The following is a 23,798-nucleotide window of genomic DNA, read 5'->3' as shown; positions in this document are numbered from 1 at the left end:
CGCTGGGTGGTTTAGTTTGTAGTTAATTAGAGTAAATGTGTGGTTGGTAGGTGGTTGGTTAGTGTAGTGGCTAACACCTTTGCCTTCTACACTGTAGACTGGGGTTCAATCCCCACTTGGGTAAACACCCTACACTACACCAATAAGGGTCCTTGGGCAAGACTCCTAACACCACCTTGGCCCCCCCTGTGTAAAATGATCAAGTTGTAAGTTGCTCTGGATAAGAGCGTCAGCAAAATGCCGTAAATGAAATGAAATGTAACTGAGGCTGGGCTACAGTGTCTATTCCCACGGATGTCATGTCCTTCCATGTTACCCCCCTCTCTGTATTTCATGCTGGGCTGGGCATTTCTTGCGGCATGTTGAAATACCTGTTATTTAAAAGAGCATTTGCCCGTATGCCCAATGTTTTCTGCATCTTCCGCAGGTTAAACGCTAATCTCCGCATCACTTTGGCCCAGAAGGTCCCCAGTTTAACATGCCTGCTCTACACCTATGCTACATTATTGACATTATCTAGATTTTTTATGGCCAAATACAGGATTGAGTGTTCAGAAAAGTGAAGTAAAACTTCCATCTAAACTCCCAAAGTATAACCATAACGCGAATTACTTTACATCTAAATCCCTGAACTGTCAGAAAGTAATTTAGTCAGTTTGAGACTTTTATTTTGAAAGCCAACATGCCGCCATTGCTTCTTACGCTTATTTTTAAACGCACAGCGCGATTCTGCTGTAATATTTTCACATTTCTTTAGTAAAAAATGACTTAACCTAGAATGAAGTGCTGCAGATAATTTAATATTCATTTATAGTTTTGAATGTTTTGTCCTCCTATGATGTAAAAGCTCAGCGCTGTTTGCGGTTTTGGACCGTCAGCTCTCACTTCACCTCCAGCTCCCAGACGAACTGCAGTGAGTGATATCGATTCATTTTTACCATATTTCTCTAGTTATGGTCTATAATTGAACAGGTAGAGCAGCTGGTCTGAGATTATGTCCGCAAAAAGCCCTTCATGTGTGAAATGTAGGCAGCTTTGCTGTCATTGTGGCTGTTGAGTTCAGTCAGGCAGCTCTTCCATATGGCACATCCAAATTTTAGTCACTTTGAAAAAAGCATTGCATGTATACACTGTTTAAATGTTTCAATACCATTCAGCCCCAGTCCATATATGAAAACTCAGCTACACACTGAATAATTGTTTTGTGATGTCATGAAAAGCGACACCTTTATTGCTTTATTTTATATACCTGCCTGCTCAATCTATAGCAAATTAGCCCCGCCCATTTATGCTGAAGAAGTGTTTCAGCCTGGACTTCTTTCTGAACTAGGCACTGTTCAGGTCAGCCAGTCAAAACCAAGCTCATTTACATGTACATTACATGTGCAGTAATAAAAATAGCCTGTTTGATTCTAAGAGTAAGTAGAGGTTGGCAAATAGTCATCCTGTATGCTAATGCTAATGCTAAAGAAAGCATGTCTACCCATCTGAAATTGGAGATTAGTACAAAAATTTGACAGCATATAATGTTAATGTAGCATTAGCCTACTTAAATAAGGAATTCAATGTATCGAAAGTTTTCCATACATTGTGCACCACTAATTTTCGTCTTTGTTTGTGTTTCTTTCTGGTCTCAGCAGTTCCTCACAGTCTCCCTGTAGACCATGTGCCTCTTGGCTCTCCTTGTGTGGGTTACAACAGCTTTAGCTGGAGTTCCACATGCCAGCAGAGAAGATGGGCCTTTGTTTCCACAAGCAACCAATGGACAGCCATTCCCATGGAACAAGATGAGGCTTCCACAGGCTGCCTCGCCCCTTCATTACGACCTCCTCATCCACCCCAATCTCACTAGCTTAGACTTTGCTGGAAGTGTGAAGATCCAAGTGGAGGCCCATGAGGAAACCAACACCATTGTACTCCACAGCAAAGATCTTAACATTACCAAGGCAGCACTGCTGGCTTCAGCTGAAGGTGAAGGTCAGATTGTGAAAGTGCTGGAGTATCCGGCCTACCAGCAAATCGCTCTTGTCAGCGATAGCACAGTGCTGAAGAAAGGTGGCATTTACTTTATCGAGCTGGAGTTTGTAGCCAAACTCTCTGACAGCTTCAACGGGTTTTACAGAAGCACATACCGGACCAGGGAAGGGGAAGAGAGGTAAGGAGCCTTACACACCAACATGGCCCTATCAAAAGAATGAGTGAGTGGGTATGGATCCTAATATAGAGTGCTTTCTAGGAATTAATGATACATACATTCTCAGTTTTTTGGGGAGATTTTTGATGCTGCGGTTTTCACTGTTTTCTGTGTTAACAATATTTTGGTTCTACAGAGGTCTAATCATGTATTACATAATAGGTTTGATATGTCTTGGTTTCCTAAAAGGTATTTATAATGATTTTCTCTTTTCAAACCCAAAAGCAAAGGTGTGTGTAACTGCTGTAATTACATACAACTTCATCACCTTTGTCTGCTAATTGGCTAGTCTGTTCCATGCTGTCCACTCCTTTTCTGCCACGAGTGGCCTTTTTTTGTAGCATAGTTATAACATCCATCCAAGTAGTAAGTTGAAGTGGATGAGTACATGTTTAAAAGGAACTGAAACTGGGCCGTGTTCTCCGACCACAATAATTACACATTTTTATTACACTGATGCTCGTGTTTGTAGGATTCTGGCCACCACCCAGTTTGAGCCGACCAGCGCTCGTGCTGCTTTCCCCTGTTTCGATGAGCCAACCTTCAAAGCTAACTTCTCCATCCGCATCCGCCGAGAGAGCAGACACATCTCCATTTCCAACATGCCAAAGGTACGACTCATGAACATCATTACCACCTGCTACTGTCATGATGGAAAATTAGTATAATTGCTATATTATATTCAGTATCTATAATGAAACTAATATATAAAGTATGTAAATTCAACAGTGAGCAATTGAAATCTGGAACCACCCACAATTCCTTGTTTAAGGGTTTAGTATTAGCTGATGCAGTTAGACTATATGACGCTCCAGCCACACTAGGAAAACTCTCTTCTGATAATGTACTTTGAAGTTGGGAGGAAGTTTTGAAAAGTTTTGAAAAACAGCTTCAGGGTGGATTTTTGACAGCTGTACAGGAAGCTCACTGGTGCTGCTTTTGTGTATATAACGTCAGATTTTTTTACATTTTTCAGTTTTTGGCATAATTGGAAAATGCCTGTTGTCCTTTACATTGTATGTAAATTTCATGATGAACGGACCAACAGAAATGGCCCAAAATGACGTCTGTTGACTTACATTAAAAGTGAAGTATGTTTTTTTCCTTCTCCTGTAAAGTTACCATTTTGGAGATACAAGGTTTTCTTCCGACACCAGCGATATGTTTTGTTTTTGTTTATTGTTTTGTTTTTTTTTTGCTAGCTGGTGAACTTAGAAAGGAGTTGGAGTTAATGTTAATGTTATAAAGATAGCGAACACACTTCAAACAGCCCACCCCAAAAATCCCAAGCAGTTGAAGGTTTTCAAAACTTATTCACCTTTTGATACATCTTCAGAAGGTTCCTTTAATAGGAAATATTAGCTTTATAGTGCATGAAGCTTTGTAATAAGATATATAATATAATGAGAGATGGGTTTGAATCCTGCTCTGTATCTGTAAGGTTTTATTTTCTCTCAGCTGAGGACGCTGGCACTTCCTGACAGCCTAGTTGAGGACCAGTTTGACGTCACTGTGAAGATGAGCACATACCTGGTTGCCTTCATCGTGTGTGACTTCCTTTCCATCAGCAAGAACACCGAGCATGGGGTCAAGGTCTGAACTGCTTCAGCAAATCTCTCCGTTTCAGAAACGCTATAGCAGTGGTCACCAACCCTCCAACCCTAATAAACCCCACATCAACCATCTAATCTCTGCCTTCAAGCAATTAGAAATCCTTGATTAGCTGAAGGAGATGTGGTAGATTTGGAGGTGAAACCTGCAGGTCGGTAGGTCTTCAGGAGGAGGGTTGATGACTAGTGCATTCCACAGTTTGATTTTGCTAACACAGATGAATCCTTTCAGTGTCCTACCCTAAAAAACTTCAGAATTTTTAGAATTTGTTTTGTGGTGGAAATCGTGACAAAAAATGAATTTGAGCCTCTGAGTCTTTATCAAAGTGAGTAACAGGTTTATTAAAAAGCGAACATGACAAAAAATGGATTCTCTCTCCCTTTCCTACATCTTTCCTAGCTGTGTGTTGTGCTTCTTATACCCTTCTGTCATTCCCCCGCCCTTACGTTCCTTTCATGGCAGTAAGCATTAGTCAGCATTATTCTCAATTGTACACCATTCTCTTACATGTTTATCTTATACGAACTGTTTACAGCGAGCAGCCAAGCAAAACATCCAGATTCGACCCGTAGCCTTATGGCTAGGCGCCACTGCCTTGCTGCCTCTATCTTCACACTCTGCTTCTGTTCTCATAGCGAGGTCACTTCCACTTATCTCCTGAGACACAAAACAATCCCGCTACCTCTCGGCCACTGTGACATTTAGAATCATCCTTAAGCATAATAGCTCAAAAGGCATATTTCAACACTATTAAATACATTTCCATGACAGTTTCTATGCTCATTGTCCATTTTATCAGCTCCACTTACTATATAGGAGCACTTTGTAGTTCTACAATTACAGACTGGCAGCATCCTGTGACCACTGATGAAGGACTGGAGGATGACCAACACAAACTGTGCAGCAGTAACGTCTGTGTTACTGCAGTGCTGAGAGTGATACACTACCCAAATAGTACCTGCTCTGTGAGGGTCCATGTGGGTCCTGACCACTGAAGAACAGGGTTAAAAGGGGCTAACAAAGTATCAGAGAAACAGATGGACTACAGTCTGCAACTGTAGAACTACAAATTGCTCCTATATAGTAAATGGAGCTGGTAAAGTGGACAGTGAGTGTAGAAACAAAGAGATGGTCATAATGTTATGCCTGATTGGTGTATAATCATACATTCTTAAAAATAAAGATACCAAAAGTGGTTTGGAGTGATGGCAAAGAACAGTCCACATTTCTGCCCCAATCCCAGTGTCTGGGATTTTTGCAACGCAGTCCAAAAACAAAAACATCTCATCATTGAAACCACCGTTTTGTAATTTAGACAAAGGAAAATTATTATGCAAAAATAGAAAAATTATTATGCAAAAATTGTACTATACTGCCTACAGCTGTCACCTAAAATCAATAGAAATGCACAGTTAAAACAAGTTGAGACACCACTGGGTTTGTCCTAAAGTTAGGACAGTATTTAATATATGTTTTCTAGTTAGAATGTTTCTATAATACTGTTTTCTTATTTGGATTAAAATAATGAACTTCAGAACTGTAATCATCATCATCGTTGACCGCTTAATCCAGATAGGGTCGTGGTAGAAGTTGGGAGAGCAGAGAATTGCAGATGACCCTGTCCCCTGCAACTTCCTCCAGCTCATTCCCAGGGACCCCAAGCCACTCCCAGGCCAACTTCAAGATTCAAGATTCAAGAGTTTTATTGTCATGTGCACAGCAGAACAGGCAGTTGCACTGTACAATGAACACATGCGTATGTGCAAATATGTAGAGCAGCTGTTCATAAAGTACATCAAAGAACAGATGTAAACAGTAAACAATGTTGTTCTGTGCAGGTAATAGATGTAAACAGTAAACAATGTTGTTCTGTGCAGTAATAGATGTAAACAGTATTGTTCTAACAGCAGCAGTACAGTGTAGGTAAGGTGTAGTTGTTGAGTGCAAGGTTAAATCAGTTCAGAATAGGAAGGGGAAAGTGGTAGTAAGTGAGGTATTCACCAGCCTGATGGCTTATGAATAGGAACTTTTGGTCAGTCTAGTTGTCCTGGACTTCACACTCCTGTAATGTCTGCCTGAAGGTAGGAGTGTGAAGAGTCTGTGCTGGGGGTGTGCACTGTCCCTGATGATGTTTTGTGCCCTTCTGATGACCCTGGTGTGATAAATGTCCTGTAGTGAGGGGAAGGCTGCTCCTGAGATGGACTGTGCAGTTTTGATCACACGCTGGAGAGCCTTCCTGTCCTGAGCAGTGCAGTTTCCATACCAGACTGTGATGGAGCTGGTAAGAACACTCTTGATCGTATTCCTGTAGAACAGTCACTGCTGGGACTTGCTGATGATGAGGTGTGTATTGTGAGACCAGGTGAGATCCTCACTGATGTGGATGCCGAGGAATTTGAAGGTTTTCACCCTCCCCAACTCTGTCTCACCAACATACAGGGGTGTGTGTAGCTCCCGCTTCCTCCTTGGATCATTTCCTTGGTTTTGTCTGCATTCAAGGAAAGATTGTTGTTATCATACCATGCCACCAGCTCAGCCACCTCCTTCCTGTATGCTGACTCATCCCCACCAGTGATCAGTCCAACGGCTGTATCATCAGCAAACTTGATGATGCTGGTGTTGTTCTGGGAGGCCACGCAGTCATATGTGAAGAGTGTGTACAGAAGGGGGCTCAGCACACAGCACTCTGTGCTCACTGTTCTTGTGCTGGATGTGTGGCTGCCGACTCTGACTTACTGGGGTCTATCTGATAGAAAGTTCAGCACCCAGTTACAGAGGGCAGGTGTCAGTCCGAGGGTGAGGAGCTTTTCTGAGAGTTTATGTGTGATGACCCTCCAGCCTCCACACACAATGCCCTCCTGACCTTGGCTACACCTTGACACCCTGTCCATGAATATCACGAACAGGAGTGGAGACAGGGCACAACCCTGTTGGAGTCCGACGGTAACACTGAAAGGGTCCGACTTAATGCTGAGTATACGAACACAGCTCTTACTCTGGGAGTATAGAGATCAAATGGCCTGGAGTAGTAGCCACAGTACCCTATACTGCCGGAGGACTTCCCACAAGATATCTCAGGGAACCTGGTCGTAAGCCTTCTCCAAATCCACAAATCACATATAGACTGGGTTGGCAAACACCCATGCCCCCTCAACAATCCGCGAGAGGGTGAAAAGCTGGTCCATTGTTCCACAGCCAGGACGGAATCCGCATTGTTCCTCCTCAATCTGAGGTTCAACTATCGGTCGGAGTCTCCTTTCCAGCACCTTAGCATAGACTTTCCCAGGGAGGCTGAGCAGTGTGATACCCCTATAGTTGGTACACACCCTCCGGTCCCCTTTTTTAAAAATGGGGACCATCACCCCGCTCTGCCAGTCTAAGGGTACTGTTCCTGAGGTCCATGCAATATTGCAGAGGCACCTCAGCCACGACAGCCCCACAATATCCAGAGCCTTAAGCATCTCTGGACAAATCTCATCCACCCCCGGTGCCTTGCCACTGAAGAGCTTTCCAACTACCTCAGTGACCTCCACCAGGGAAATGGAGCTTGACATGCCAGAGGCCTCCGGCCCTGACTCCTGAGAGGGAGGCATATCTCCCGGATTAAGGAGTTCTTCAAAGTGCTCTTTCCACTGACTGACAATATCCTCATTTGAAGTCAGAGTTTCTCCACCCTTGCCAAATACAGCTTGGGCGCAGTCACCCCGACCACTCCTGAGTCGCCGGACAGTTGTTCAGAACCTCCTTGAAGCTGACCGAAAGTCTTTTTCCATGGCTTCACCAAATTCCTCCCACGCCATGGATTTTGCTTTTGCCACCGTTGCGGCTGTCACTTTTTTTGCCTCTCTGTACCTCTCTGCTGAGTCGGGAGTCCTTCAGGCCATCCAGTCCCTAAAGGCCTATTTCTTCAGCTTGACGGCCCCCCTCACCTACGTTGTCCACCAGGGGGTTCTGGGTTTACCGCCCCCACAGGCACCCACAAGCTTTTGGCCACAGCTATGGCTAGCAGCTTCCACAGTGGAGGTTTTGAACAGGGTCCATTCAGACTACATGTCCCCTACCGCCCCCAGGACATGAGAAAAACTCTCCTGGAGGTGGGAGTTGAAATCATTCTGATCAGGGGCCTCTGACAGTCATTCCCAGCACACCCTCACTATTCGCTTGGGCCTACCGGGTCTGACCATCAGTTTTCCTTGCCATATGATCCATCTCACCACCAGATGGTGATCAGTTGACAGCTCAGCACCTCTCTCTACCCGAGTGTGCAGAACATATGGTCCCAACATATAGTCCAATAACAATTCACCATTCGGGTTTAGATCGGGCAGGCCGTTCTTCCCAATCACGCCTCTCCAGGTCTCCCAGTCATTGCCAACATGAGCATTGAAGTCTCCCAGTAAGACTATGGAGTTTGTAGGCAGGACCCTTTCCAGAACCCTGCCTACTTGCTCCAAGAAGGCTGAATACTCTGACATGTTGTGTAGTGCATAAGCACACACTACAGTCAGATTTTTCCTCTCTGCAATTTTAATTCGCATTGAGGCAACCCTCTCGTCCACCCGGATTAACTCCTACTGCATGGCCGCCACCCGGGGACTCGTGAGTATCCCCATACCCGCCCAGCGCCTCTCACCCTGTGCAACCCCTTAGTAGCAGAGGGACCAACCCCTATCAAGGAGTTTGGTTCCAGAGCCGACACTGTGGGTGGAGGTGAGCCCAACTATATCTAGTTGGTACCTCTCAACCTCCCACAGAAGCTCCGGCTCCTTCCCCCCCAGTGAGGTTATGTTCCACATGCCAAGATCCAGTTTCTGCCACAAGGGCCTAGGCCGCCAAGGGCCCCCCTGCCTGTGCAGCACTGCACAACTCCCCCATGCTGGACCTTGCAGGTGGTGGGCCCATATGGTCCCCCCACATTGCCTCTTCGGGCTGAGCCTGGCCAGGTTACATGGGCTGCCCGGCCACCAGGCGCTCGCCGGAAGACACTACCCCCAGGCCTGGCTCCAGGGGTAGGTCCCAGTGACCCTACCCAGGCAGGGTACACATTGTTCTGTGCCTGTTTTTCATGGTGGGTTTTTTGGATCGTGTTAGTCTGGGTCTTCGCTCCAGACCTGTTCGCCCTGGGAGACCCTACCAGGAGCATATTGCTCCCGACGGCTTAGCTCTGAAGATCCCTAGACCACACAAGCCCTTCCGCCACAACAAGGCCCCAATCCAGGAAGGGAACTGTAATAATATTATTGTAATAATATTAGCCTAAATTCAGTCCTAACTGAAGGTGTCATGGTGATTAAACAGATAAGATTTCAGAGTGAAAATGTTTGTATAATATGGGCCCAGTTTTGTAAATTAGATGTGTGTGAAGACCTTTTAAAAGTTTAAAGATCCTCCATAAAATGTAAAGATTCTAAAGTTTGTCCTGCAACCATTTATCCAAGCTGAATTCAATTTAGGAACTGACTATGGGTCAGATTAACAAGCCTGTTTTATGAAGTATTTTCATCATTACAGAATCCTTCAGCCCAGAACAAGGCATAATCAGTGCTGAGAAAGCAAGACTCAACCAATTTTTAGATAAAGACTGAACAAAGGTTTGGAACAACTTATACTTTCATTAGAAACTCGCCACTGATAATCTAGAAGGCTTGAAATTGAGGCCTCCTTGTGGGTGTTCCTGAAACAAAGGCAAAGTGTCCTTACAGTTCTGCACTTTTATCAGCATCTATATGTGCTGGATATTTAGCAGTATTGTTGATTTGCTGTTTTGATGTGGCTGTGGTCAGATCTCAGTGTACACCGTACCAGAGAAGATAGACCAGGCGGAGTTGGCACTGGATGCTGCAGTAAGGCTGCTGGACTTCTATGATGATTATTTTGATGTTCCCTACCCTCTCCCTAAACTAGGTAAATATATGTAGAGCTGTCTCAGATGTATTATTATCAGCTATGTTATTATTTTATTCAAGCTTTTACTTATGTTTTTGTTGTAGCTACGAATTGTGGGTATAAGAATTGTGGGTATATGCTGTTGTATATACACTATATTGCCAAAAGTATTTGCTCGTCTGCCTTCACACACCTATGAACTACAGTGACATCCCATTCTTAATCCATAGGGTTTAATATGGATTATTAATATGGCTCACACTCTCCGCTCTAATTCATCCCAAAGGTCAGGACTTGACTGGTGCCAGTCAGTCAAGTTCTTCCACATCAAACTCGCTCATCCATGTCTTTATGGACCTTGCTTTGTGCACTGGTGTGCAGTCATGTTGGAATAGAAAGGGGCCATCCCCAAACTGTTCCCACAAAGTTGGGAACTTGAAATTATCCAAAATCTCTTGGTCTGCTGAAGCATTAAGAATTCCTTTCACTGGAACAAAGGGGCCAAGCCCAACTCCTGAAAAACAACCCCACACCATAATCCCCCCTTCACCAAACTTTACACTTGGCTCAATGCAGTCAGACAAGTACTGCTCCCCTGGCAACCGCCTAACCCAGACTCATCCATCAGATTGCCAGGTGGAGAAGCGTGATTCGTCACTCCAGAAAACACAAGTGCTTTACACCACTGCGTTCAACGCTTTGATTTGTACTTGGTGATGTAAGGCTTGAATGCATCTGCTCGGCCATGGAAACCCATTCCATGAAGCTCTCTATACTGTTCTTAAGCTCTGAAGGCCAATGAAGTGTGGCCCAGTTTGAAACCAGAGTGAGACTTTAGCCATTTTCTCCTATTTCTCAAATTTGGCTCCTGAGAAATAAAACTCAGATTTTCTCATGTTGTCACACATGTAGCTTAGCTCTTTAGTGTCTGACTTGTCTCAGTCCAGTCTTAGCTAAGTAATATCTCCATAAGAAAAGTGTAAGATCTTATTATCATCAGTGCAGAATGAGAACTCCTGCTTTTCTCATTCATCAGATCCGTTTGTCTCTTTTTTCTCCTAGATCTTGTTGCAATCCCAGACTTCCAGTCTGGTGCTATGGAGAACTGGGGACTGACCACTTACAGAGAGTCTGCCCTGCTGTTCGACCCCCACAAGTCCTCCGCCTCTGACAAGCTGGACATTACCACAGTCATAGCACATGAGCTCGCCCACCAGGTTAGAACCATAAACCTGTCCAGGGCCCAGTGTCCCAAATGCATTTTAATGTTAAGATCATCTTAACTGGTAGAGAGAATGTTCAGTGTGACGTTCGCTCTACCATTCAAGAATCACCAAAGAAGCTTTCGGTTTGGTGCCATAAAATGTTTTAAAAAAGGGCTGTGTGGTATTGTCAGTGGTTTGGAAACCTGGTGACGATGGAGTGGTGGAATGATCTCTGGCTAAATGAGGGATTCGCCAACTTCATGGAGTTTGTATCTGTTAACTTCACCAACCCTGAGCTGCAAGTGGTGAGGCATCTTTTATTTGTTCTTTTTAAACCACAGTACCTGTTTGCTTCGACCATAAACATTAGAATTTGAATTGCAGTTATTGATGGCTATGACAAGAACAAGCATCTCATTCTATATTACTTAGTTCTCACTTGTGGCTCATTGAAAGATTGAAATTTTGTCAAAAGTGCAGTTTCAAAACTTTCAATCTGTAACACCTTGGTGTTATGTAAATAACTTTGTAATTTGTGTAATTTATGAAGGAAACTCAAAAACTTGTACATGTACATATAATTCATTACACAGCTGATGAGGTCATTATATCATTATGTAATGAATTACATTACAAAGTGAACATCATTGTCGCTTTTTTTTTTTCCCACCTATAATTGCATTGTCGCTGTTCTGAGGTCAGCTGAGCTGATTGGGTTGCTGTTTACACATTAAATTTTATAAAAATGCCAAGGACCTCTGTGTTGGACATGCTAGTAACATGATGGTTGCTGACAACAAACTGAAGGCTTGAAGCAATGGTGGATAGCAGCAGTTGCTAAGCAGTGACTAGAAGAACATAGATAAGGTCGGAGCTTGCAAAAGATTTTGTTTGGCCGTAGAGACAGAGACACTGAATGATGATTTATGCTATGGCTTTTGAATGAAAGCCTCTTTTGTCTGTCTATCTGTTTGTTCACGCGTTCCAGGAGAACTATTTCTTGGGAACGTGCTTTGTGGCGATGGAGGTGGATTCTTTAAGCTCCTCCCACCCTGTGTCCACCCCTGTGGAGAACCCGTCTCAGATCCAGGAAATGTTTGATGGCGTTTCTTATGAAAAGGTACAACAGCAGAAGAAAATGGTTCTTTTAAAGTGATACTTCAACCAAAAATCACATTTACACAGTTTTCTAATTTAGCCAAATTGAGGTTGATCAGCCAAAACATGTTTGGTGTCTGAAGTTTGCTTCTTTAGTTATGAGGCAAATGTAGCTAGGGCTGGGTAATGTTAAAATATTTTTGATATCTATTGTAAAACCAGTACATTACTTTTGATACCATTTTGTGAACGCTGTGTTTACTTCCACAAATAATGGTAGTCTGTATCCACCACTTAGTGGTGTACACTAATACAAACAGCTTGCAACCTATTTTGTCATTTTTCAGGGTGCTTGTATTCTGCACATGCTGAGGGAGTTTCTGACCCCAGACCACTTTAAATCTGGCATCGTTAGGTATCTAAAACAATACAGCTACCAAAACACGGTCAACACTCACCTGTGGGAAAGTCTGATCACTGTAAGTGCATGTTTAGTCTAATTTATTACACTTTTAACACTTGCTTGGCGAGTTTAAAGGGATTTTCAAGCCTGACATTTGCACTTAATGTTATTAGTCATGTCATGCAGTGTTCAGTAGTTCCTCAGCCCCCTCAGGTTTGACAGAATTCCTGATTTTGTGTCATTTGCCTGTTTTCATATACACCACACAATCATTGGGAATCCCTGTCGTATCAACTGGTCCTAACTGCTATAGCAGGACCATGAGGGTCATTACGGTTCACCTGGTTCTGTGCATGGTTTCTAGGCCACGGTGCTGTTTATATCATGGTTCTGAATAGAAATATTTAACTTTGAACCTCAGATTTTCTTTTATTGCACATAACTTTAAGTGTATGTTTAATGAAAGATGTGTAAAAAAAAAAAAAAACTGATCAGTTGTTTTGCCTGTGCTGTCGGCAGTTTGTACAGATGGCTTGACTAAGCCTGCATGTTCTGTAATCAAATAAGGAACTGCACACGCTACAAGACAAATAAATATTTGCGCTTTTGCATTGTGTGTTTTGTGAACTGAACCATAGGCTGTCAAACCCCTGTTTTAGTTCATAACAGCTACACCTTCAGGATACATAATCAGAGTCTCAATCTACAAACTACCACATCACTAATGTAACATGAGATTAGGCAGAAGCAGTTAAATAAAGCAATTTTTTGCAGCTGGAAGCCTTTTGTCAGATCTACCTATGGTACTAAAATGCTTTATATTTAACACACTATCATTTTCGGCAAACTGATCATCGCAGAAATTTTGCTTTATCTGTTTAACCCTTTATAATCCCAGGCTTATTACATACTAAAGCTTAAAATTCAGTAACTAACTTCAGTGAAAACTGCCTGAGCTATTCTTAGGTTATAGAAGTTGTGTAATATAACTTTGGGCCCACCGGTGAGCACTGTCCATTTAAGGAGTTAACAATGTAGATAATGTAGTTAACATCTGTATCACAAATTGTCATTTCCTTTGTTTTGCTTTTCCTTAGACATAAAATTGACAGAACATACAGATTAATGTTGGACCATTTGTTATTATTCATATCTCTTAGTCAATTGTTAACATTTTGCTTTTAATAACGCCCCAGATTTTGGATCTAACAAAGCCAAAGACACGTTGTCATGTGTTGGCAAATTTGCCTATTGGCAGGTCAGCTGATGGGAATGTTGGATCACCACTGTAAGCAACATGTGGTGAAATATTGCATGTAGGATTGCTCAGTCATTATGGTTTTGTAGCAAGGCTCTATAAACTGCTATCTTATCAGATATGATAATCACATATGCACAGTATCTCCTGTGGAGATGATTGTCTTTGTTACGTAAAATGACATAGTAATTTATTAAATTTAATGTCTTCTGCCAGAAGCAGCACTCTGAGGAAAAGCTGGATGTCAAGGCGATGATGGAGACGTGGACACTGCAAGAAGGCTTCCCCCTGGTCACAGTGGAGGTCAAAGGTCACCAAGTGCGCCTACGTCAGGAGCGGTACCTGAAGTGTGAGGACCCCTCCCAAACCTCAGGGTGAATATAGCAGATTTGCTGGATATTTTGCTGGACAGTTTGTATAATAAAATGCCTGGAATATGCTGCCATAGTCTTGGATACAGGTCTCTGTTTAGTCAGGGTGTGTTTGTTTGTTATAGTGCTGTAGTAACTGATCTTGTTTTGGAAACAGGTTTCTTTGGCACATCCCGCTGACCTACATCACCAGTAACTCAGCAGCCATCCATCGCTTTCTGCTAAAGACTAAGACAGGTGTGTACAGAAGTTTCTGCTTAATAACACAAACGCTACATTTTAACATTTCTAAATAGTTCAGCAAAGAAAATGGACAAAAGTAGAGGCTTTATTTTAGCTCTGCTATGCTAATGTACTTTTGTGTAATACATAAATAAAAACAGAATACAATGATTTGCAAATCATTTTCAACCTATATTCAATTGAATACACTACAAAGACAAGATATTTAATGTTCAAACAGATAAACTTTATTGTTTTTTGCAAATATTCACTCATTTTGAATTTGATGCCTGCAACACGTTCCAAAGAAGTTGGGACAGGGGCAACAAAAGACACATATCAACAACACCCAGAAACGCCGCCGGCTTCTCTGGGCCCGAGCTCATCTGAGATGGACTGACGGAAAGTGGAAAAATGTCCTGTGGTCTGACGAGTCCACATTTCAAAGTGTTTTTGGAAATCATGGATGTCGTGTCCTCCGGGCCAAAGAGGAAAAGGACTGTTCGGATTGTTATCAGCGCAAAGTTCAAAAGCCAGCATCTCTGATGATTTGCAAATCATATTTTGTTTGTATTTATTTTTTACACAATGTCCCAACTTCATTGGAATTGGGGTTGTAACAACAACTCAACATGGTTTGTGGCAAATGTGCGATGTTAGGCACTGTGCTCTTTAGTGCAGCATAAGCTTCCATACTTCTTAGTTGGGAAAACTATCAAACAATTTAAAATCAACTTCAACTAAATGTAATCACTTTTTGTTCAAATAAAGGTGCCAAAATGTTAGGTTATTAATAAAAAATGTGTCTTGCTGCTCTCAGATGTGCTGTACCTGCCTGAAGAAGTGGACTGGGTGAAGTTTAACGTGGGCATGAGCGGATATTACATCATCCACTATGAGGGGTCGGGCTGGGACGACCTCATCACTCTGCTCAAACACAACCACACCGCCCTCAGCAGCAACGACCTGGCCAGCCTCGTCAATAATGTCTTCCAGTTGGTCAGGTTAGCCATCTGCTGGGCTTTGCTTGGCCAGGTGTTCTTGGATGCAAATATAATCTGTGTTCCTGATCCTGTGGTTGAATTAATTTCTCTGGGTTTCTCTTGATAAAACTTGTGAAGATTTGTCTAGTCTAATCTAATAAACTGTATCAAGATGAAATATTTTGAGATACCCTTTGCTCTTGTTGGTCAGTGTGGGGAAGCTGCCACTGGACAAAGCTCTGGACCTGTCGCTGTATCTGTGCCATGAAACTGAGATCATGCCTGTGATGCAGGGCTTCAGTGAACTTGTCCCGCTCTACAAACTGATAGAGAAAAGGGACATGGAGGCGCTGGAGAACCAGATGAAGGTCAGACATGGGAAGAATAGTTTTAGATTAAAATTCATTTCCTACTTTCATTAATTACTATTAGTATTTATTGATATTATTTTCTAGTCGCAGCTCATTGAAATAATTAAGCAGGTTTGAGTATTTCTTTAACTGCACAACTCCTGGGATTTTCATGCACAACAGTCTCTAGAGTTTACTCAGAAAAAGGACAAACATACAGTAGGTGGCATTTCTGTGGACGGAAACAACTTGTTGATGATAGAAGAGGAAAAATGGTGAATGGACAGACTGGATTGACTTGACAGAAAGGCTACAGTAACTCAGATAACTACTCCATACAATTTTGGTGAGCATTTCAGAATGCACAACACCTCAAACCTTGAGGTGTATGGGCTACAACAGGAGAAGACCACGTCAGGTTCCACTTCTGTCAGCAAAAAACAAAAAGCTAAGGCTGTGGTGGGCACAAACTCACCAAAACTGGACAGTTGAAGATTGGAGAAACGTAGCCTGGTTAGATTAATCTGAATTTCTGCTGAAGTAGTGTCAGAATTTGGCACCAACAGCCTTGTGTCAACAATCCAGGCTGATGGAGGTGGTGTAATGGTGTGGGGAATGCTGTCTTGGTACACTTTGGGTCTTTTATTACCAATCAATCATTGCTTGAATGCCACAGCTTATGGATGTGTCTCAAAACCTAGTGAGCTCTCCACACTGACAGCATTTTACCTCACAATATGCACAATCCTGACAAGTAGGCTGTCCCAGTTCTTAGATACCTCAAATATGCTGCCTACTAAGGTACCTTATTTTGGCTGAATATCGAAAGAGCATCAGGATGTTTCCTTAGCTGCTAAGGCAATTCCGTGATGCAACTTGGCGCAACTTTCATTGGAAGGTGGTAGATGGAATCGATTCGGCAAATAGTGAAGTCATTTTTAAATGTAAGTTATTCTGATTTTCTGTGGTATTTTATTTGTTTTCTTGTCATACATTTGCATAAATGGTCAATTTTTGCTATTTGTGTTCGTTAGTGAGCATTTTCCAGTTTTCAGAACACCAAAAAAAAAAAAAAAACACCAGCCAGCATGCCAACGGATTTTGAAGCATCAGGATATTGTATTCAGTAGCCAGCTGGCTAACAAACTTGCTGGCTAACAACTTAGCAGGAGGTTTTGTCAAACGTTAATGAAGAGATAGCGCTATTATTATTATTATTATTATTATTAATAGTTTTACTGGCCGTGTTTAAAGGAAAGTTTACCTCAGAGAAACTTTGTAACTATGTAAATCTTGCCTGTTCAAGAGCAGCAAGTAGCACTTGTCTTAAATTTCGTCGTCTGACCACAGCGCATCAAAATTCCTGTCTATTCCGTTGTAAGTAAACATCGGTGGCATGCAGTGGGTGGGAATCATAGCTGCCTTACTAGAGGATCTCATTTATCTGTCTTATAAGAATAGATGGCAGTTGGAACGCTGCCAATTCAGGCAGTTGCCTATGTAGACAGCGGCTACTTAGAGAGCTCACTAGGTTTTTTTGGAACACACCCTGTTTGAGTGTTGTTGTACATCCCTCCATGGCCACAATTTACCATCATCAAATGACTGTTTCCAGCATGATAATGCACCATGGCACAAAACTAAAGTCTCAAACTTTTATGAACATGACAATGGGTTCAGTATTCTTCACTTTTGGGATGTAGTAGAAGAGGAGATTTGCAGAATTAAAGTGCACCTAAAAAATCTGCAGGAACTGCATGATGCAGACATGGCAACCTGGACCAGAATCTCAAAAGAATGTTTCCAACATCTTGAGAAATCTATGCCATGAAGAACTGAGAATGATTTGAGAACAAAGGGAGGCTCTAGCCAGTGTTAGTATAGTGCTCCTAACAAAGGGGTCAGTGAGTGTAAATGAGGGTTTAAAAGTATTGACTGTTTATTATTTTCTTAACAACTCTGTTCAGGGCTACATCATGCACCTGTTCCATGAGCTCATAGATGGGCAGGCATGGACTGACGATGGTTCAGTGTCTGAGAGGATGCTGCGCAGCTACCTGCTCCTCTTCGCCTGCTTGAGGGGTCACCCGCACTGCGTCTCCACCGCCACCCAGCTCTTCAACAAGTGGAAGGAGTCTAACGGCAACATGAGGTCAGACATCAGCTTTTACAATATGATCCTTATACCTTTAACTCTTTAACGCTTGTTTATAATTAGGGCTGTAATGGTACACAAGTCATGGTTCAGTTCACACCACAGTTTGGACATCGCAGTTTGGTATAATGGCCTTGAGCGCAGCATTGCATTCCTTAGCGTCATCAGTTTGACATTCGCCATTTCTTTTCATCAATTAGTATTCTCTCCATACAGTACTCAGCATGCACTGCAGGAAGAGAAGCATTTGAGAAGCATCGGCTCATGATGAATGCTGACTATTTATTGGCTCCCTACCAAAAATCTGATTGAATCAGGCTGTGCTTTATGTAAATGAGATGTGAAGGAGGTACTGTTACATTGAAACAAAATGGTTGCTTTATATTTACTTGATTCAGATCTGTACTTCGGCTCCACATGAATGAAATATGTCACGTTGACATAATTACTAAGTATTTTCTTTATCTACTCTTTTTAAGCCGATGTAATGTAACTGTTATTACTACCTGGTGTTGAACAGAAGAGGATCGGTTCGGATCGATTTTTAAGCTTGGGTTGAGTTTTTCCTTGCCATGGTCACTCTGACGATTTTCACTGGGACTCGGACCTGGATTTTCTGAGAATATGTACACATTTAAGTCACTTAAAGTCATAAAAAAAATTTTGCAGTTTAGATCGGCACTTGATTTCATGCACTGAATCTGGTTGAAGCTGAAGCTGATTGCATAGATAGATACTTTATTGATGCAGACAGAAATTTAGCAAAGAGAAAAAGTAAGAAAAAAGTGCAAAAACAGTACACAAAACAAAGAGCTACTGGAAAGGCTGCCACTCACAGTGGTGCCGGAATTATTTATCAACTCTTTGATCTCCACTCATTTCCATGTCGTACATCAGTTTTCAAAATCAGATGCAGTAGAGTTCATATGTCATTAACCACGGTCAATTTTGCTCAACATCACTGTCTGGAATGATGATGTTGTGTTTGTTTTTCCTTCACAGTCTCCCTAACGACGTCAGCCGTGCAGTGTTCACGGTTGGTGCTCGCACTGAGGAGGGCTGGGACTTCCTGTTCAAGAAGTACCGCGAGTCCCTTTCTACGTCACTAAAGAGCCGAATCAAATCTGCCCTGTCCTCCTCTCCGCTCACTCACAAACTCAAATGGTGAGACAGTTGAGTAAGCTGGTAAGAAGTCCCATAGTCTTGTTAGCATCATATTCCCGTAACTCTGTACAACCTTCCTCTTTTCTCCTCACTGTAGGATGATGGAGCAGAGCTTGGAGGGCTCGGTGATGAAGATGCAGGATCTTCCGTATGTTGTGACGTCAGTCAGCAACAACCCTAAAGGCTATAAACACGCATGGGACTTCCTGAGGGCCAACTGGCGCTTGCTGGTAAAGAAGTGAGTGGATGCTATAGAGCGCATGTGTCAGGCTCTAGCCGTCGTGGCACAAAACACTGCAGACTGCCTCATTAAATTCAGCTCTACAACTAATTAGCAAGACCTCCAGGAACTGAATTCAGAGTGTTAGATCAGGGTAAATGCTAATCTCCGAAGCACTTTGGCCTGGAAGTTCTCTAGTTTGACATACTTGGTATATAGTATCAGAAACCACTAAAGTAGGTCTATTTGGTATTACAACTTGAACGACTGAACATGGTTTAAGGAAAGTATGTGATGATTTAGGCACACAGTTTGAATGATGTGCTATATGCTTGCATTACTTGTTGGCTACATTAGGTCTAATGTAAAGAAACAAACTTCAGACGCTAAACATGTCTAGGCTGCTTGTTTTGAGGAAAAGTAGAAAAATGCTTAAATTAGAATTTTCGTGAAACCATTTCTTTTCAGTGACGTCCTCATGGGCTTTTACAGGCTATGAATTATGTGAAAAGTCTGCTAATGTCCCTCCACATTACCTTTGTCTCCAGGTTTGACCTCGGTTCTCACTCCATTGCACACATGGTAACAGGTGTGACCAGTCAGTACTCCACCAGAGAGATGCTGGAAGAGGTGCGCATCACAATGTTTGGTGTCAATTGTGGATTGCTGTTGTATGTATTTCCTATGCTAGATAAAAAAAAGAACTTTTAGTGTAATATAGAAGTACCGAAATTATCTGTCTACTAGAGAACAAAAATGAGAAGAAATTTCAACACTTATAGTACAGCTATCTAGCTAATTCTCCTAATGCTGCCCTCATTTGCTCATATCCCTGATAGCAGAGAATAGTGCATCACTGTTGGCCCACTGATGGCAAAGCTGGTGATCCCCTGGCATTTTGCGAAGCGTTTTACTGGTGGCACACAAGTGGTTAAGCAGAGTTTTCACCCACAGTTCAATTTACTGATTTTTTTTTCTTCATACCTTTTTTAATTATACTTTGTAAATGACTTTAATAAATAATTTTATTCATTTTTATATCAGGACTAGTTTTTTTTCAGTTGATTGTAATGTTTGTCTTTTATTTTGCTTATTTTCTAAAATAAAAGCATTGCTTAAAATCTGTTTGAGGAGATTAAAAACTAGGTAGTGTTTGTATGCAGGACAGTAGTCTGGGTGGTCTGAGGGGGCACCAGCAGTGGCAAACAGTAACAAGTCATAAACTCAGTGAACCAAGTTGTTTCCAAAGATTTCCCTTGTAATCACACCTATAACGGACATTCATGTACAACCCCATTTCCAAAAAAGTTGGGACGCTGTGCAAAATGTAAATAAAAACAAATTGCAATGATGTGCAAACCATTTAAACACTATTTCATTGAAAACAGTATAAAGGCAACACATTAAATGTTGAAACCGAGAAACTAATCCTTTTTGAAAAATATTTGCACATTTTGAATTTGATGCCAACAACACGTTCCAAAAAAGTTAGGACAGGGGCAATAAATGGCTGGTAATGTTGTGTAATGCTGAAAAAAAATCATCTGGTGGTTGATTGGCAACAGGTCAGTAACATGATAATAACATTAAAAGATTCAGAGAATCTGGAGAAAACTCTGTATGTGTAAGGGTCAAAGCCAAAAACCAGTATTTGCTGGCTGTGATCTTTGGGCCCTCAGGCAGCACTGCATTAAAACCAGACATGATTCTGTAGTGGAAATCACTGCATGCACTCAGAAACACTTCTCAAAACCACTGTCTGTGAAAGCAGACACTGCATCCACAAATGCAAGTTAAAACTCTAAAACACAAAGAAGAAAGCAGATATAAACAGGATCCAGAAATGCTGCCACCTTCTCTGGACCTGGGCTCATTTAAAATAGACTGAGGGGAAGTGGAAAAGTGTCCTGTGGTCCAATGAATCAACAACTGAAATTCTTTTTGGAAATCCTGGATACTGTGTCCTCCAGGCTAAAGACCACTCAGCTTGCTATCAGTGCACAGTTCAAAAGCCAGTATTCATGATGGTTTAGGGGGGCATTAGTGCACATGATGTGGGTTACATGCTCATCTGTGAAGGCACCATTAATGCTGAACGATATATACATGTTTTGGCAACATATGCTGCCGTCCAGATGAGGTTTTTTCAGGGAAGGCCTTGATTATTTCAGTAAGATGTTAAACCACATTCTGCATGTATTACAGCAGCATTTCTCCATATTAAGAGTCCGGCCGCTGGACTGGCCTGACTGTAGTCCAGACCTGTCACCCACTGAGAACGTTTGGTTCATTATGAAATGAAAAATAATAAATGAGCCCCCGAAACTGATGAGCAGCTGAAATCCTGTAAAAAACCAGATCAGGAAAAGATTTCACTTTCAAAACTACAGCAGTGTCTCCTCAGTTCCCAAACACTTACAGAGTGTTAAAAGAATTGATGAAAGACAGCGGTAAACGGGTCCCCGTCCCAACTTTTTTGGAACATGTTGGCACTGAATTCATAATGGGCAAAAGTTTTTCAAAAAACAATAAAATTCCTCAGTTTCAACATTTGATTTGTTGTCTTTGTAGCTTTTCCTTTAAAAATATGATTTACATGATTTACACATCATTGCATTCTATTTTAATTTACATTCTGCAGCGTCCCAACATTTTTGGAAATGGGGTTGTACAACTGAGACACATATTTACTGTAATTTGTGTTATTTTGTTCTGTTACAAGTGAATGGCCAGACTTCTGCGATTTCCAGGTAAAAGGTGCACAGTGCCACCTAGTGTACTGAAACAGGAGTTGCTCAAAACTCAATCATTTGCTGATATCAGATCAAGAAACAGAGCTGCATAATCAAAATATCTGAAACATGCATTTTTAATATTGAAGATTTTAGTAATTATGATTATATTAGCCACACTGTGCTACACGCTACATGCCATAATGCATGTGTTTCTCTTCCGTCCATCAGATTCGGGAATTTTTCGGTTCCTTAACTACTGAGACAGGCATTGAGCTGCGCTGCATCCAGCAGGCTCTGGAGAACGTGGAGCAGAACATTCGCTGGATGGACAAGAACCTCCCTCTGCTCCAAGCCTGGCTGGACAAGAAACATCCAGAACCAGCACAGCTAGATGACCAGTGCCAACACTCTGAGCTATGAAACCCTTGACTGTACAAGACCCGACCTGACCTGAGCCAAGAACTTGTACCGAATGACTGAACCAAGAAGCTACAAACACTGTGCTCCATTTGTTTGAGAAATAGTACCTGCTGAATGGTGAAGTTTGCTAAATTATGTGATTGGTTTGAAGGACACACTGCTGTTTCATTATTTCTTTCACAATAGCTGCATAATTGAAGATGTAAACAAAATCAACCAGAGTGGTTTGGTGTGAAATTCTCTGTTCTACAGGAACTTACAGTAAAAATTGTTTACAGTGGTGGTGATGGGAACCAGACGTCCACCTCTAACAGCTCCCTCACACAAGGTTATTATATTAAACGCTTAATTGTGCATTCACACAGTAGACTAGCGTAGGTGGGTCATGACACTGTATGACAGATTGCTGGACAAAGGTAGGGGGCTTGTGCTACTCTTTGTAGCTATGCTAACCTACTTTTGTCCATTTTTATAGATAGCAGTGTGTAGAAGACTGTTAGAGGTTACTGAACAACAACACACAGTTTGAGGCCAGTTTAAAATTATTTAGACATGCAGTTTGTACATGATGCTAAAGGGTTAATTACAGATAAGCCTCTGTTGCTTGTTAGCTACATTAGCCTCATAGCTCCAGTGAAAAATAAGCAAAATTCAGACACTTCATTGTGATATAAGTGGAAAATAATGTAAATGTTGTTATTTCACCAGCTGTCCTTGGTTTTCTCACCTTGTCTGTGAAATGAAGGCCTTTAAAATCCACTTTCTGGAGGAGGGTGGGCTAGAAAAGTCTCTTGTGGTACACCATATGTACTGTTCCTCATTTGAGGGCGATTATTGTTCAGGGTAATGCTGTGTTGTAGAAAAGGTAGTTCTAGGTATCTTTTATTATTTAATTTTTTTGTTTATTTTTTTGTCATACTTCTCTAAGACGCGCCAACATCAACTACTGCTTTTTGCTTGTTTGTGTGTTGAGGGTTTAATTTTTCTTAAAGTTTTCATGATTTATCTGTTTTAAAAGCACCTTCTGGAATGTGAATCTTTATGCTGAGATATTAAATAAAACATTTGGATGGGTTAATATTTGTAAAATATTTGGATATCTTACTCATAAAAATGAACAGATACCAACATCGAATACCAGGTGATATCACGCGATGTAAGCTGAGTGTTTGTTGCCGTGCTAATAAACTACGACTCAAGCTGGCAGTGAACGAAGGTCTGCTCTCACAGTGAATAATGGCTCACATCGCAGTCAGACAGAAAATCCCTTTAAATATTCCATCTTGGCAGATTCCTGTCAGATATAGCCTGTTTTTAAACACAATTACAATCACAGCCACTTCCCCAAATGAGTGGAGACATGTAGGCTAACAAAACAAATAAAAAAAGTCAGTGATTGCTACTAAAATCTGTAAATGCATACACCCTTTCTTTGGGCCATATCTTCTTCGCTGTCCGCCTTTTTAGTTTGTTGATGCGCTGCTTGACTTCTTCCAACACGGTGGCCACATCCCACTTCTGAC

General features: G+C 41.8%; 1 protein-coding gene across 3 annotated transcripts; it reads left to right on the top strand.

Moving 5' to 3' along the window:
• Positions 1-690: 690 nt before the first annotated feature.
• On the top strand, positions 691-23,353 carry LOC108434504 (endoplasmic reticulum aminopeptidase 1-like). Of its 3 annotated transcripts, none has more exons than XR_005129255.1 (18): positions 691-913; positions 1,641-2,155; positions 2,667-2,805; positions 3,653-3,787; positions 9,589-9,709; positions 10,754-10,908; positions 11,088-11,201; positions 11,885-12,016; positions 12,342-12,473; positions 13,872-14,029; positions 14,184-14,263; positions 15,069-15,252; positions 15,443-15,599; positions 17,549-17,733; positions 18,739-18,900; positions 18,998-19,130; positions 19,669-19,750; positions 22,084-22,120. XR_005129255.1 is itself a non-coding variant. In XM_017709683.2 (18 exons), the coding sequence occupies exons 2-18, from the start codon at positions 1,665-1,667 to the stop codon at positions 22,273-22,275; spliced, it is 2,757 nt and encodes a 918-aa protein (XP_017565172.2). In that variant the 5' UTR covers positions 691-913; positions 1,641-1,664; the 3' UTR covers positions 22,276-23,353. The 3 variants fall into 3 exon arrangements, 2 of the variants coding, with proteins under 2 accessions (XP_017565172.2, XP_017565171.2); XM_017709683.2 differs by having other exon boundaries at positions 13,875-14,029; positions 18,998-19,138; positions 22,084-23,353; XM_017709682.2 differs by having other exon boundaries at positions 18,998-19,138; positions 22,084-23,353.
• Positions 23,354-23,798: the final 445 nt, after the last annotated feature.

This window comes from Pygocentrus nattereri, chromosome 20 (assembly GCF_015220715.1).
Source record: "Pygocentrus nattereri isolate fPygNat1 chromosome 20, fPygNat1.pri, whole genome shotgun sequence".
NCBI lineage: Eukaryota > Metazoa > Chordata > Actinopteri > Characiformes > Serrasalmidae > Pygocentrus > Pygocentrus nattereri.
Note: the sequence above shows the minus strand (reverse complement) of the source record. Positions and strands in the feature narration are given on the sequence as shown.

Coding starts and splice junctions, on each gene's coding strand:
- LOC108434504 (XM_017709682.2), top strand. CDS start 1,665: ATGTGCCTCTTGGCTCTCCTTGTGTGGGTTACAACAGCTTTAGCTGGA. Junction 12,017..12,341: donor ATGGCGTTTCTTATGAAAAG/GTACAACAGCAG, acceptor GTCATTTTTCAG/GGTGCTTGTATTCTGCACAT. Junction 18,901..18,997: donor CTCACTCACAAACTCAAATG/GTGAGACAGTTG, acceptor TCCTCACTGTAG/GATGATGGAGCAGAGCTTGG.